Source organism: Cydia pomonella, chromosome 17, assembly GCF_033807575.1.
Source record: "Cydia pomonella isolate Wapato2018A chromosome 17, ilCydPomo1, whole genome shotgun sequence".
In the NCBI taxonomy this organism is placed as follows: domain Eukaryota; kingdom Metazoa; phylum Arthropoda; class Insecta; order Lepidoptera; family Tortricidae; genus Cydia; species Cydia pomonella.
The window spans coordinates 5513511-5529956 of record NC_084719.1 but is presented as its reverse complement, the minus strand read 5'-3'; the positions used below and the strand labels follow the sequence as shown (position 1 = coordinate 5529956).

The following is a 16446-nucleotide window of genomic DNA, read 5'->3' as shown; positions in this document are numbered from 1 at the left end:
GCGGCTATAACAACAAATACTAAAAACAGAATAAAATAAATATTTCTTTCCAATCTCGAGGTTCTCATCCAATCACCGAAGTTAAGCAACGTCGGGCGGGGTCAGTACTTGGATGGGTGACCGTTTTTATAGATAATGGTACGGAACCCTTCCTGTGCGAGTTCGACTCGCACTTGACCGGTTTTTATTGCTCTTCGTCTGTTTTAAGCTAGAGAACTAGTTACAGGCATAGATATACCTCATGTCATTGTATGTGCAAAGTTTCATTACAATACAACACGTAGTTTTAAAATGAGAAAGAATCTCCGTTTGTATGGGAAGGTGAAATTCGGACGAGCTTGCGGAACTTGAACTTCACAGTCAGCTGCGGAGATAGTTGGCCCCCTCAGCGAACAAATTTCTATGCAGGTGGGGTCAGTTGTCTCTGCAGCTGACCGTACAGACAGCCGCAAAAGTACCCCCCCTGCATACAAAACTTCTAGCAGTAAAACAGTACCCAAAGTATCGAAATGCATTCTCAAGTTTATATCCAACAACTGTGGGCCTACCGCGAATACCGAAGTTCGCAAATTGCGAACATCTTTCTGTTTTACTTCAATCAACGCGTAATTTTAGTGATAGAAAGATGCCCAAAACATGCAAAATTCGTTGTTCGTTGTTCTTTCAGTATATTCATTATATTATATATTTTACAAAAATAAATCAGGAACCTTTATTCGACTAAATATTTTTTACAGTAAATATACATTTCTATTATTTTATATACATTTCTAACATTTAAGATTGATTATCTATGACAAGTACTTCAATAGGAATAATTTTAGATAATTCATTTTTGTTATTTAGTTTTTTTAGTTAGCAACAATTTATTGAGTACCTCCATTAATAGAAAAAAAACACTTAATCCGCCTTTGATTCGCGCAGACGGGTACGGTCACGTCTGAAAATATAGATACGGACGATAAAGCGTTAATATCTATACCTACACCTTAATATAAGGGCAATAAGGTCGTGTATACAAATTTTTGCGACTTTGTTCGTATCGATATTTTCATACGTGACTGTACTAAGAAAACAATCCCCAAATGTTACCATTAAATTAAATTGCATATAACTATTTTTAGTGCCTTGTCTTTGATTTCAAATATTAACAAGCGTTCATAGGCTGCTTATCCGCTTAGCATCAGGCGCGTATTCTTGTTAACCATCAAAATAAAACAGGTTATAAATGTTGCAACCAAACGCAACCTCACATGGCAACCGCGCCACCAACGTAATTTTTGCACTTTCTAATCACTTGCTGTTTATTAGAGTCAGACCAAACGTTAGCGAGTTATCAGCAGCGATTTTGTTAGCACAAACTGTGCAAGTGTTATTTTAAACGTCAAACTTCGATTTATGACACTTGCACAGTCTGTGCTATTAAAATCGCTGCCATCTTATCTTGTAGCTGCAGATGTAGTGTAGGGACGCCCGGCCTGAAGCAGGCGGGCTGTCGATCGCGTGTTGCGTTCATTCAGCCCAATTCCCTGAAGTTGGAGCTGCAGGTTACTGTTCCGGCGGCATTCCCATACCAAAGTCCTCAACCGCCGTCTTATCTTGGTCTATGAATTATTTCACAAATAATTTATGAGTCCACCTCGACATCGTCCTGGCTGAGCAGCCTGAAGCCTGCTAGTCACTCCTCCCGCAGCCTCGTGGGTCCGTTCCCGAGCCGGCAGCGCCGCGCCACCACGTACAGCACGCCGGAGAGCGCTAGTAGAATCGGCACGGACAGCCCGATGGTGATCACTAATATAACGAATAGAGAAAAGGTTTCGACGGGTGGAGCGCCGTAACCGAATGTTGTGGACCTAAGGACAATTGAGTACTTTAGACTTGTGACCTAAATCTAAAACTTTTACTGACATCCAGGGGGGGGGGGAGCTGCCCCCTCCTATACTCTGGTATTTAAATAAAAGCAAAAAAATCTACCCTCAAATGGCTAATTAAGCCAGTTGAGGCTAGATGATAACATTACATGATCAAATAATGTAGGTTAAAGTCAGGTCGTTCAGTGACAGATCCAGGCGGTTTTGTATTTGGTCGGTTAACCAATAAATTAACTACGCGAAAATGTACAAATTGTTTGTTTACTTTTATTTAAATACCTAAAGATACAGAGTATAGAGATTAAAATTGGTAACTAAATGTATTATCTGTATCAGGATAGAACTGAATCAATGTGGTATTTTGGAAGACTATTGTATACATTAGACCCTCACCAAGCAGTATAGTTGTGTTGCCTGTAGAACCCGTCCTGAGGCTCGCCGAAGGACACGATCATGTCTTCTATTAGCATCTCGTCGATGTTAGGGTAGAAACGGGTCAACGTGCTCGGCGGAACTATATACGTACTGAAAACATGTTCAATCGATAATTTTATTTATTTATTAGAGTTCTTTATTTTATTAGAGTTCTTTATTTTATAGGGAGCGTGCATGAACTGTAGGAGGCAGCACAGGAGCCGTCAGATTTTTGGCGCGAGGCGTAAATCTGATGTTTATTGTTCCGATGTAGCCCACAAGATGGCATCAGAACTTACTATGCACAAGAAAACACGTGACGTGTAAATGTACATGTTTATGGTTCCGATTCAGGCCACAAGATGGCAGAACCTCCAACGCGCACGGTCCCTATCTGGCACTAATTTTAAGTTCCAATATCCATAAAAGGAAAAATCCAAAATTTGTCAGTAAAATTGGAATCTACAGTGTAAGAAATTTTGATTTTGTTTTGTTTGAAAATTGAACGGAACAAAACAAATGCAACTCTAACAGTATGATTCATGGTTAGTTTCACTAGACTTAAATCGACCGGGATATACCTAAACCGTGATTACCTTCTCCAGTTACCCGTAAACAAGATGCATGTAACTGCGTCGAATTCTCGAGAGCTCAAAAAAAAAAAAAAAAAGGTAATTACGGTTTATATCCCGGTCGATTTAAGTGTAGTGAAATGCAACTCTGTTCCTAGTGAAATTGATTTGAATTTCATCGAACATAAACAAGTCATATACTAGTAAGTAGGACCGTGACTCTTAGGAGAATATGACAAAGATTGATCGGGGAATTAAGGAGTTGTCAAATAACTATTTACCTGTTAAAGTAAAGTCTTATGTATAGTCGAGGAAATTGATTCTTTAGCAGTTTACGGTTCAATTTACATTGGACAGCTCTTAGCATAAGTATGTACAACAAAAATAACTTGAACCGCAAATTGCTAAAGAATCAATTTCCTCGACCGTACTTATTTAGACATTTAGAGACTGTATATATCTCTTTATGATTTATTTTCGTTGCATGTAAAACAACTTGACAAAGTGCTCTTGTGGCCTATTTGCTGAATAAATGTTTGAGTTTTAAAGTCCAACACACGAACGATGCTGTCAACTTGAGACAATGCCTGGTTGGCTGGTAAACTTACAATTATTGGTTGACTGGTAGAGAATGCCTTAAGGAATTAAGTCCGCCATTTGTACCTACATGTATTGTGCAATAAAGATTAAATAAATAAATGCCTGAGAGGTAATATTCAAATTAATTTATACGCTATTAAGTTCCATGAATCGAACTTAAAATGTCGTGAGACATACTAACATTAAACTATTTTTTTCATGCGAATAGCCTATGTATCCTTTCTCAAGCACTAACAGTAACAGTAGCGGTAGCGTTCACGACGGCCATGCTTCGCGTACTACGCAGGAGTTTATATCTGTCATGACTCATGTCTGAAAACATACCCTAGATAATAATAATAATAAAATACTTTATTGTGCACTACAAAGAAAAATACATGTTACAAACAAAGAAAGGACATAAGTGAGTAGGTAACAACAGGCGGACTTATCGCTAAAAAGCGATCTCTTCCCCCTACCTCTACCCCTACCCTAGATAAATATATGTATGTTCCTTCTGTGTATACGCGACGGGTCGGAACTGCATGTAACCGCCCGCGCCGGTGGTAGCAAACCGGGGCGTTTTGTCGACCGAGTGATATGTCACATGATCTCACAAGAGGTTGTACGAATGTTCAAACTGTGAACTCTTAGTTACCTGTTGAAATCCGACAGGTGGACGACGGTGGACGAGGTGACGCTGCGTTCCTTCTGTATATAAGCGACGGGTCGGAACTGCATGTAACCGCCCGCGCCGGTGCTAGCAAACCGGGGCGTTTTGTCGACCGAGTGATATGTCACATGATCTCACAGAGGTTGTACGAATGTTCAAACTGTGAACTGTTAGTTACCTGTTGAAATCCGACAAGTGGACGACGGTGGACGAGGTGACGCTGCGTTCCTTCTGTATATAAGCGACGGGTCGGAACTGCATGTAACCGCCAGCACCGGTGATAACACACCGGGGCGTTTTGTCGACCGAGTGATATGTCACGAGGTCTCCCAGAGGTTGTATGTTCAAACTGTGAACTCTTAGTTACCTGTTGAAATCCGACAAGTGGACGACGGTGGACGAGGTGACGCTGCGTTCCTTCTGTATATAAGCGACGGGTCGGAACTGCATGTAACCGCCAGCACCGGTGATAACACACCGGGGCGTTTTGTCGACCGAGTGATATGTCATATGGTCTCACAGAGGTTGTACGAATGTTCAAACTGTGAACTCTTAGTTACCTGTTGAAATCCGACAGGTGGACGACGGTGGACGAGGTGACGCTGCGTTCCTTCTGTATATAAGCGACGGGTCGGAACTGCATGTAACCGCCAGCACCGGTGATAACACACCGGGGCGTTTTGTCGACCGAGTGATATGTCACGAGGTCTCCCAGAGGTTGTATGTTCAAACTGTGAACTCTTAGTTACCTGTTGAAATCCGACAAGTGGACGACGGTGGACGAGGTGACGCTGCGTTCCTTCTGTATATAAGCGACGGGTCGGAACTGCATGTAACCGCCAGCACCGGTGATAACACACCGGGGCGTTTTGTCGACCGAGTGATATGTCACGAGGTCTCCCAGAGGTTGTATGTTCAAACTGTGAACTCTTAGTTACCTGTTGAAATCCGACAAGTGGACGACGGTGGACGAGGTGACGCTGCGTTCCTTCTGTATATAAGCGACGGGTCGGAACTGCATGTAACCGCCAGCACCGGTGATAACACACCGGGGCGTTTTGTCGACCGAGTGATATGTCATATGGTCTCACAGAGGTTGTACGAATGTTCAAACTGTGAACTCTTAGTTACCTGTTGAAATCCGACAGGTGGACGACGGTGGACGAGGTGACGCTGCGTTCCTTCTGTATATAAGCGACGGGTCGGAACTGCATGTAACCGCCAGCACCGGTGATAACACACCGGGGCGTTTTGTCGACCGAGTGATATGTCACGAGGTCTCCCAGAGGTTGTATGTTCAAACTGTGAACTCTTAGTTACCTGTTGAAATCCGACAAGTGGACGACGGTGGACGAGGTGACGCTGCGTTCCTTCTGTATATAAGCGACGGGTCGGAACTGCATGTAACCGCCAGCACCGGTGATAACACACCGGGGCGTTTTGTCGACCGAGTGATATGTCACGAGGTCTCCCAGAGGTTGTATGTTCAAACTGTGAACTCTTAGTTACCTGTTGAAATCCGACAAGTGGACGACGGTGGACGAGGTGACGCTGCGTTCCTTCTGTATATAAGCGACGGGTCGGAACTGCATGTAACCGCCAGCACCGGTGATAACACACCGGGGCGTTTTGTCGACCGAGTGATATGTCATATGGTCTCACAGAGGTTGTACGAATGTTCAAACTGTGAACTCTTAGTTACCTGTTGAAATCCGACAGGTGGACGACGGTGGACGAGGTGACGCTGCGTTCCTTCTGTATATAAGCGACGGGTCGGAACTGCATGTAACCGCCCGCGCCGGTGCTAGCACACCGGGGCGTTTTGATTTCGATGATCTGCGGACAAAAACGTCGTCTAGAGCGAGCGCGCGTAATGACTATAATTTTCATGTTACCCTGAGATAAGACCTGAATAAATAATAATAGTAGCGTAAATGGATTATTTTTTTATACTACGTCGGTGACAAACAAGCATATGCCCTACCTGATGGTTGAGTAGCAGGGATCGGAAACCGGTATTTTTTGTATGGGAACGAAAACGGTATTTTTTCGTTCTTTGTTAATTATTCCCTTTCTAATTGGACAATCTAATAATACGAAGTCGTTATCTAAAAACACAACCGAGTCCTATATTTGGAGTATAAAATAAACCGAAATATATATTTATTTCAAAGTTTTTCCAAAAAACCGGTTCCGATCCCTGTTGAGTAGTAATTTTAAACAGGCGAACTTGGGAGTTCATTTATTAAATATAAGTCCGTGTAAGGTAAGTTGTTATCGTAGTATATGGACGCTTACAACACCAAGGTCACACGGGCGTTGGCCTTTTACTGTTTGTCTTTATATACAAAAGGAAAAGAGTCATAAAAGGGTATTACAAGAGCGTTGCTCACCTCGAATACCCCAGGCGTGTGCTCGTCATCTAAACTCTTCACTACGCGTCGCGACATCGTGCCGTCCGCGTCCGACGCGACTAAGATCAGTCGCAGCGCAAATCGCGACGAGTTAAAGTCGCGCGACTGCGTCAGGTTGGCCAGTTGGACGTCTACTAATGTTGAGTTGGCTGTGTGGATGAGGTGAGGTAGTTGAACTGCGTAGTCACGGAATGGTAGGAGGTCGAGCTGTGGACAAAGGGAAATGCTTGACAATAAATCAGTATCAAATAAATCAATATTATAGGACATTAATACACAAATTGACTAAGTCCCACAGTAAGCTCAATAAGGCTTGTGTTGAGGGCACTTAGACAACGATATATATAATATATAAATATTTATAAATAATTAAATACATAGAAAACACCCATGACTCAGGAACAAAATATCCATGCTCATCACACGAATAAATGCCCTTACCAGGATTTGAACCCGGGACCATCAGCTTCGTAGGCAGGGTCACTACCCACCAGGCCAAACCGGTTGTCATAGAAGATAAGATAATGATGATGATAGTGATGTTAGTTTCTGACAACGTTTTCATTTTTAAACAACGTGTACTCAACGTTTCCAATGGATTGGGCAGTTCAAGACTAATCAAATGAGCCCATCTCGAGGGGTCTACTAGTCACCATAGAGTTCCATTATCCATCTTCTGACTCCATCATCAGATCAGATCAGCCCGATATCAAATAATATTTTCATCTATTATATCACAAAAAAAAAACTAATAAGATAATATCAATATGGTAAATAACACAGGTAAATAAGTTTGATCACAGCTAAATCGGTATAAATAATGATAACTTTAGATTCGTAAGTAACTTATTATCTCTAGGAGAAAACATGTCCAAACTGTAATTGCAATTAATTTATAACTGTCATCAGTTTAGGCGAATAATGTTCATAACATGGCAAATACAAATTGTCAGTCAGTAAATACCAAGAAAACTATACCTACTCATTACTCTTTCTTTTGGGTGCTAGTAACTACTGCGTAAGACAAAGACAGAATGATGCTCTCTGTCTATGTTTGAAATGAGACAGCCCCGGGCTAAACTATACCTATCTATAGTACACACATACACATATCATTTGTTTTTATAGTATAATCGTCAATCACATTTATATGTGCTCTTGTCTATTGTTGTCCTTACGCATGCGTACTTTTAATCATCTTACTATTATGATTATTATGTAACGAAGGTAATAACCTATAAATATTACTTATATTCATGTCAAGGATTATTCGGTACAACAGTTAAGTTGCCGATAAAGGTTGTGATATCTATGCAGGCGACTGTTTACACATGTGACTAGTGTTTAGTACAGTCAAGTGCAAAAATATGTATCGAATAAATCGTCTCATAAATATGGTACTACGCTCTTATCACACTGGAATAAGATGCTATGGGACATATTTTTGAGTAAGATGTGTACACCCATATTTTAGAGTTCATCATTGTGCATAGTTATGTCAAATGTACCTAAATATTTGCACAAGCTCGCACAGATGACTTCTATGCCATAATACGAAAGAGGATTGCCTCGTTGCTCTGCAGAGTGCGGGCCAGCTCCAACCCCATCCTGGCTACGGTAGCGGGCCGATACGACTCACCTGTTGTGCGAAATTTTGATTGTATCATGACCGCTACCAGGTGATTGTTTTTTTATGTTGCTGTACTGTTTGCTTTTTTAATTTGTTCTTTTTAAATCCCTTAAGAGTTAAAGTTATTAAAAGTTGGAAATGTTCTACGAATTTTCTGGAAAATTTCATGCATATCTATATTTTAGAAACAGAAACTATCCATCTCCATACAAAATATGAGATTTTTAGAATTTTTCTAGGTTTGAATCTCAGTAAGAAACAATTATCTTTCCGAACAAAAAGTTAAGTCCCGTTCCTATTCCGAGTATACTTGTCTGCTTCCATCACGAGCATGGCCTCCTGTTCTGTGGACACACTGTCTTACCGCGCCCAGGTGAGGGCTTTTAGAGGGTAAGACCTGAACGTGGTGCTGCTGTTTGGATGACCCCTGACCGTACCTTAATAGTGACAGTCCCGTTCCTATCCCGAGTGTACTTGTCTGCTTCCATCACGAGCATGGCCTCCTGTTCTGTGAACACACTGTCTTACCGCGCCCAGGTGAGGGCTTTTAGAGGGTAAGACCTGAACGTGGTGCTGCTGTTTGGATGACCCCTGACCGTACCTTAATAGCGACAGTCCCGTTCCTATCCCGACTGTACTTGTCTGCTTCCATCACGAGCATGGCCTCCTGTTCTGTGAACACACTGTCTTGCCGCGCCCAGGTCAGCTCTTTTAGAGGGAAAGACCTGAACGTGGTGCTGCTGTTTGGATGACCCCTGACCGTACCTTAATAGTGACAGTCCCGTTCCTATCCCGAGTGTACTTGTCTGCTTCCATCACGAGCATGGCCTCCTGTTCTGTGAACACACTGTCTTACCGCGCCCAGGTGAGGGCTTTTAGAGGGTAAGACCTGAACGTGGTGCTGCTGTTTGGATGACCCCTGACCGTACCTTAATAGTGACAGTCCCGTTCCTATCCCGAGTGTACTTGTCTGCTTCCATCACGAGCATGGCCTCCTGTTCTGTGAACACACTGTCTTACCGCGCCCATGGTGAGGGCTTTTAGAGGGTAAGACCTGAACGTGGTGCTGCTGTTTGGATGACCCCTGACCGTACCTTAATAGCGACAGTCCCGTTCCTATCCCGACTGTACTTGTCTGCTTCCATCACGAGCATGGCCTCCTGTTCTGTGAACACACTGTCTTGCCGCGCCCAGGTCAGCTCTTTTAGAGGGAAAGACCTGAACGTGGTGCTGCTGTTTGGATGACCCCTGACCGTACCTTAATAGCGACAGTCCCGTTCCTATTCCGACTGTACTTGTCTGCTTCCATCACGAGCATGGCCTCCTGTTCTGTGAACACACTGTCTTGCCGCGCCCAGGTCAGCTCTTTTAGAGGGAAAGCCCTGAACTTGGTGCTGCTGTTCGGATGGCCTCGGTCTTCTAGATCGTTGTATTCATATATCTGCGAAAATATGGCATGTTGTTAGTAGGTAAATCTGTTTTCTTCATGATAAGTCTGCACTGATATGTTAGCGACCTTTTTTTACGATATACGGTAAACGAAACGAATTGTCGAATCAACTCTCAAGCAACAACCGCCGCCAACGGACAATCAGAGGGGCATGTTTTCTTAAAGGTCGTATCTGACTGGAAATACCGCAGGCGATAGTTCATTCCATAGTTTAGGTGTGCGAGGCAGAATGTGGGGAAGCTTATCTAGCTTTCTACTAATCCCTTGAGTCCCATTGTTGCGATGTCGCCAAATGACAATCAATATTTTATTCCAATCAAATTTTGGTAGACAAAATAGAACCTTAAGGGCGTCCGCTAGTTGGCGCGGTTGCACGGAAACGGGTTAGCGGGTTGACGTCATGTTTTCATAGGAATTGGACGTTTATGGTGGCATTTGGTGCCACACTCTGTTGCTTGCCGTGTCGTTACGGAGTTAGTTTTGATGGACTCCAAATATGTATTAAAGAAAGCAGAATAAATCCAGTATCTAATGTTTAGGGTAATTTGAATCTAATTGTAAAGTAAAAATAATTGGATTTCTTTTGTTTTAGAAATCAAAGAAGCAACTAGCAATAAAATACCTACATATTTTATCTCTTAAAAGGTTAAAATTGGTAGATTAGACACTACACTCAGTCTAACAAACCATATACTTAAACCAAAACTAAATTCATTCTTGGACCAGCCTTGTTATATTATTATCATTTTACTGTTACTAAATAAGTACATAATAAATTTCATATGTACATATTTTATCCTCCCGTTTAGAATAGGAAAGATAATCAATTTAGAAGACATAGTTCAGTGTTTACACATTAAAAACCAGGAAAATAGGGGTCTCTAGCTGCTCAAAGGCCTATGAAGGCCTCCCATATCTATGGTGTTTCGCATCTTCTTTTTATTTACTTACTGCTGTGGCGCAGCGACCCGAAGTGGGTCTTGGCCTCCAATATCAAATATCAAATATCAAACATTTATTCAGCAAATAGGCCACAGGGGCACTTTTACATGTCCATTTTTACAAACAATACTTTAAAAAAAAAACAATTACAAATATCGAATCTATGAAATAATAAATACTTTATTAGAGATGTATACTGTCTCTAAATGTCAAATTACACAAAAAAAACTATGAAAAAAAAAAAAACCATAAAATACTAAAATTCTTTAGAGATGTATAAGTCTCTAAGTGTCAGAGATAAAATATAAAAATATATATTAAATTATCCTTAGAGATGTAGAGGGTCGCCAAGGCTTGAATTCTTATATAAATAATTAAAAGACAAAAAAATTAAAACAGACAAGAACCGAATGAAGTGTCTCACGTTAATGTCACTCAAAAGTAAAGTTACATACTTTAACATAACCTGTACCCCGTGTAAGCTTAAACAGACCGGTCTCCACAAACAGGAGGACACTCCGACACCAAAGACGCCATGCTTCTCTGTCCAAAGCAGTTTCGGCAGTATTAGGGAGTCTATAGTAGCCCTCCAGACTTCGGACACAAAAGGAAGAGCGCGCGCTACTGGTAGCTGAGAGGAAGATCTACCGAAAAATCCTAGGAACCACACGTGGAGAGGATGGAACCTGGAGACTCCGCGCGAACCAGGAGATTGAAGATCTGGTGTCCGAGTCGAATATTATTGGATCTTCCTTTTGACAGATCAAAATTGCCTTTGTCTTGGCAAGTTTTACTTTGTGTCATGCCTACCCCAAAAATTGGTGCAGACACTAGAGTCATACCAAGATTAGTTGGCAGAAATTTTAACCCAGACAGCGCAAGTGCTATTTTAAACGTCAAACATTTATGAAATTATGACGTTTACTTAACACTTGCACAGGCTGGGCTATCAAAATCGATTCGAAGCAAAGCTATCTACCCTTAATGGAGGGGAAACTAGGCCTTAATACGAGAGTCCACGTTTGTCATGAATTTATCACAAACACGCTATAAAAGGGTAGTGATCTCTGTTCTACAGCAAGCGAGCATTTCGTGTCAGTACATTCCAATATGACCCCATGTCTGTCTGTATTTGAGTCATGAGTCATGACTCATGCGTTATCGTCACACCACCCCACCAGCATGTTTAGATTAACCCAATTGTAATTCAATAACCGTTTGTATTATATACCATTTCACTGATATCTGCCTGCAGATGTATTTGGTTTAACTACGCGTTGATGACGCAGGCGGGTAATGGGACAGTGTGTGGGGAAATGAGAGATAGTACAGAGTAGACGACGTGTGCGCAGCGCCGGCGCGCCGCCGCCGCCGGGCTTTTTTGCCACGCCGCCGCCGCCGAGAAATGTTCGGCGTGAAATCGGCGTGACCTTGAGTGTTGTTAAGTATAGCTAGTTCCAACACTACAGAGAAACTGACTTAGAAACCGTTTCACTCTTTAGAATACGATTTTGGCGTTTTCATATAATTATAGTCAATACTTTGGCGTAGTGTAAATAGTATGTAAAATCTTAAAAAGAATAATACCTATTTTTTAATGTGTTTCAACTCAGATTTTTTTTATTATTAATCTACATTTGAAAACCAAACTTATTAGTCATTTCAATGTAAATAATAATAATGGGCGTCAATGCCGCATTCAGCAGTGACTCAGATTATTTCCTATTGTCATCAGTTATCAAAACAAAGTATGTCAACATAACAACAGTTATTTAGAAAATTATTAAATAATGACCTATTTCACATAGCTGAATACCGAAAGACTCGAAAGAGTGTATTCTCTTTCAGTAGTAGTTGTTGTAATCTATTCAGGGAACAATAATAAACGATTTGCCAGAGTTTGGCTCCCAATTCAGATCAAAGGTGTAGGTTATAGGGACCGTGCGCGTTGGAGGGTCTGCCTCGGCTGTGGCTTGAATTGGAACCATAAACATGTACATTTACACGTCACGTGTTTTCTTGTGCATAGTAGGTTCTGCCATCTTGTGGGCTACATCGGAACAATAAACATCACATTTACGCCTCACGCCAAAAATCTGGCGGCGCCTGTGCTGCCTCCTACAGTTCATGCACGCTCCTATAGGTATTCGCTGACTTGATTTCCGCAACTCAAGTCTCAACGTCATATCATTGCGCCTATTTTGCGTGGTGGGTTGTCGGCACTACCTACTTATGCCAACCCAACTCTATCGAGAAGTCTAGCATACCTTTGATGTTGCCAACGACTTCTGTGAGAGACCCGACAAACCAAGGTGTTGTGCCCGGTATTCTGCCACCCCTGGGCATTCGAGAATAGCCGGGTCCACACAGAGCGAGCATACGCGCGAGGCAATTTCCTCACGCACAAACCGGCCACTGTAGACGAGCCTCGGCCGAGGCGGCGCGCTCGGGCGAGGAAAACGCACGCGTCGCATCGGCCGAGGCACGTTACACTGGCCGGTTTGTGCGTAAGGAAATTGCCTCGCACGTACGTGCTCGCTCGCTCGCTCGCTCTGTGTTGACCCGCGTAATGACGTTGGCAGCTGTGTCTTCTGCCGTCATGTGTATGTTAGATATTCTGAATCTTAATAGCTACTTAGCTAACTTTCACCCAGCAGATGGGATCTGCAGTCAGCCCCAAAACAAAGTTAAAAAAATAAAAATAATAATCTGACTGTAGAACAAATAAAGCTTTAATAAAGCTAGTTCTTAATTGAGACTCACCAGCATGCAACTGCGGGGCCCCAGTGCAGACTATACACCACATTATACATAATTGCCCAATACGGAAATTCGTCAGAGAGGCCCTAGACCTTCACTCACCTAATGCAAATGCTGCCCAATGGGTGAAGAATTTCGATATTGTATTATAATTGATAATTAAGGTTCTATTGGCCTAGTGGGTAGTGACCCTGCCTACGCAGCTGATGGTCCCGGGGTCAAATCCTGGTAAGGGCATTTATTCGTGTGATGAGCATGGATATTTGTTCCTGAGTCATGGGTGTTTTCTATGTATTTAAGTATTTATAAATATTTATATATTATGTATATATCATTGTCGAAGTACCCTCAACACAAGCCTTATTGAGCTTACTGTGGGACTTAGTCAATTTGTGTAATAATGTCCTATAATATTATTATATTATTAATTAAGCAACTGTAAATGCCATACGAATAAATATATAAACAGCACACTCTTTCTCTGTTTCATTCTTATTTCTAAATATTTTATACATTGAGTTTGAGTTAGACAGATCAAAACATCCTTCCTGTTCATTTGAGTCTCTTAGTTTAGTTAATTTTTTAAGAGGAGCGCTATTCTATATCATTTGAATTTTTTTTATGGACGATAGGCAGGCGTATGACCACAATCCACGATCTATTCATTACGTATATAATAAGCTTGGGACTAGACTATAATTAGATTTTTTTTAAGCATTAGAAAAACAGATAAACAATCCTATTTGATCTTTTTATTAAAAATTAATTCAAACACTTTTTAAAAATTAGTTTATTTTACTTATGAAAGCAAAATAATGTTAGGTAGAAGTACTAGTGCTCGACGCTGCACTAGTACTCGACATGGGCACTTATGTCAAAGTGACAAGGTTTAAGTTCGAATACAGAAAAATCTTCATTGTTCAAATTTAACCTATATTTCCATGAAATAAAGTGCCCATGTCGGTGACTAGTGCATCATCGTCGAGCACTAGTACTTCTACCTTATATGATTGATAATTGTTACATATTTGTTGTGACTTACTTTTTAAGTGTTTTATTAATAAAAAGACATGTAAAGATTGCCTACCTACTTTCTAATGCTAAAAAAAAGAAACTATAGATGAACCCAAGTACAACATATAATGGCTTCAGTAAAGCAATAAAATAAAACCTTGGCAGAGAGATACATGTAAAACTTTTTTTGACGACCAGTCTGGCCTAGTGGGTAGTGACCCTGCCTATGAAGCCGATGGTCCCGGGTTCAAATCCTGGTAAGGGCATTTATTTGTGTGATGAGCACGGATATTTGTTCCTGAGTCTTGGGTGTTTTCTATGTATTTAAGTATTTATACATATTTATATATTATATATATTGTTGTCTGAGTACCCACAACACAAGCCTTCTTGAGCTTACTGTGGGGCTTAGTCAATTTGTGTAATAATGTCTTATAATATTTATTTATTTATTTATTTAAACTGCAAATATTAAAAACAAAATCCATTATAGAAGTAAAAAAAAAACTCACATCAGAAATAGCCATAGCAAAGCTGTAACTCGGGTCTTCAGACATATTAAACTTAACAGGTCTGTCATGTGCCCATTTGACCTGCAGTGAGGAGTTGACACCAGCAACAGCATAGATGATGGTCGGAGTCCCCTGCGTGAAGTCCCATAGCTGGTGTATGGTATCGTGGGAGCCTTCGGCTTTTATGTAGACGAGGGTTGTGTTTGACGAGCATGCATTGCAGTCTGGGTTTAGTGTTGGAGTTATCTGTGGAATTTGTGATTCATTAAAATTAATTCATGGATTCTCATCGCCTTTTGTGCTTGTGACTTATGAATAATATTCAGCTGTTGAGGAATACTATATGAGAAAATTCAGAAACAAAGAGAATAATTAGATAAATCAAAATCTAATCTAATCTAATATTACCAAAAGTAGGTCATTTTTGCTTTACAACATATGCAATGAGTAAAACATTAATTAGGTACAATGATGAGCTAATTCAAATTAATAAGCAATTTATTTTCTATAAATTGACTTGTAATGTATTATACAAAGGGCCTTTGAACTTGAACTAGACCAAGTACATATTAAGATAAAGATTTGGGGCTATCAATAAAATTTACAGTAAAAAAAGGGTGTTTACAAACATTAGATAAAACACTTCCGTACCTTCCTGTCCTGTCCAAAAGCTAAAGAAAGCACAGAAATTAACACCAAAGTCCGTAAATGCATGTTTATCACAAAAGGAAACCCTCACTTCCTTTAAATACAACAATAACAAGCACTAATTTGTTGCATATAAAATAACACTCTCGTAGGTTCACAAGTCAACTGCAAACAGATAATTAGGTGGCACGTGCACAGAGGATGAGCAATTACGCGATAACTGTGCTAGTGTGCTGTGTAATAATTTATATCTCCGTTTTATTCGATTCCGATGAAAACAATGTCCTCGTGGTAACAACAAATCGAGTTTGCGTCATGCGATCCTAATATGGTAGTGTTATACGAAACCTACTTTGAAATGTCATCTTGGCGCTAGTGTATTACAGATATCACTTAAGAAAGACAGAGATAGTAATATAGTTCCTAATCGTTTTATTTCTTCCTAATTTAGACGGCTAACAAACACTACACCAACGTCATTTCTGGTGCGTTTAGAAACTGAAATTTTGTGGATATGAAATGACAGGTCGTAATTTGACAAAAAGATTTTTTTTACAAATAGATTAGCGTTTTTGAAAGTAGTGTTACAGCAAAGTTCACAACTCACAATATTTCGAAATTATGCGTTGTGCTGACAGGACCGCGTCCTCAACTGTAAAGAGACACCATACGCTCAGATTGCTTAGCAATACTTTCTGCGGGAGCCCAGGAAACTTATATTTTTTACAAGCTTTTATTTAACTTGCTATGTATAAATGTTTGCACAAATATTAATTGCGCAAGTTAAATTTTGATGAAGCTGAAAATTATGTACTTACCTAAAGCCTGACCAGTAATATATGATCACGCGCCATATTGCGGAATTTCATTGGAATTAAATTTTTCATACTAAACTGAACTGTGACCCTATACATGAGAATATAGCGCCTTCTTGACAATGATCATACATTTCTTGTCGGGCTTTAAA

At 40.6% G+C, this 16446-nt stretch overlaps 1 protein-coding gene across 1 annotated transcript; it reads right to left on the bottom strand.

The window, feature by feature from the left end:
* Positions 1–1589: 1589 nt before the first annotated feature.
* On the bottom strand, positions 1590–15875 carry LOC133527115 (glycosylated lysosomal membrane protein B-like). Its single transcript, XM_061864006.1, has 11 exons — positions 15483–15875; positions 14832–15077; positions 9407–9594; positions 8755–8908; positions 6503–6730; positions 5812–5945; positions 5241–5411; positions 4670–4840; positions 4288–4458; positions 2265–2396; positions 1590–1853 (listed from the first exon to the last, which is right to left on the bottom strand). The coding sequence occupies exons 1-11, from the start codon at positions 15543–15545 to the stop codon at positions 1679–1681; spliced, it is 1833 nt and encodes a 610-aa protein (XP_061719990.1). The 5' UTR covers positions 15546–15875; the 3' UTR covers positions 1590–1678.
* Between the last annotated feature and the right edge of the window lie 571 nt (positions 15876–16446).

Coding starts and splice junctions, on each gene's coding strand:
- LOC133527115 (XM_061864006.1), bottom strand. CDS start 15,545: ATGCATTTACGGACTTTGGTGTTAATTTCTGTGCTTTCTTTAGCTTTT. Junction 9,595..14,831: donor TTGCTATGGCTATTTCTGAT/GTGAGTTTTTTT, acceptor ATATTTTCGCAG/ATATATGAATACAACGATCT. Junction 6,731..8,754: donor ACGGGACTGTCGCTATTAAG/GTACGGTCAGGG, acceptor CTTTGTCCACAG/CTCGACCTCCTACCATTCCG.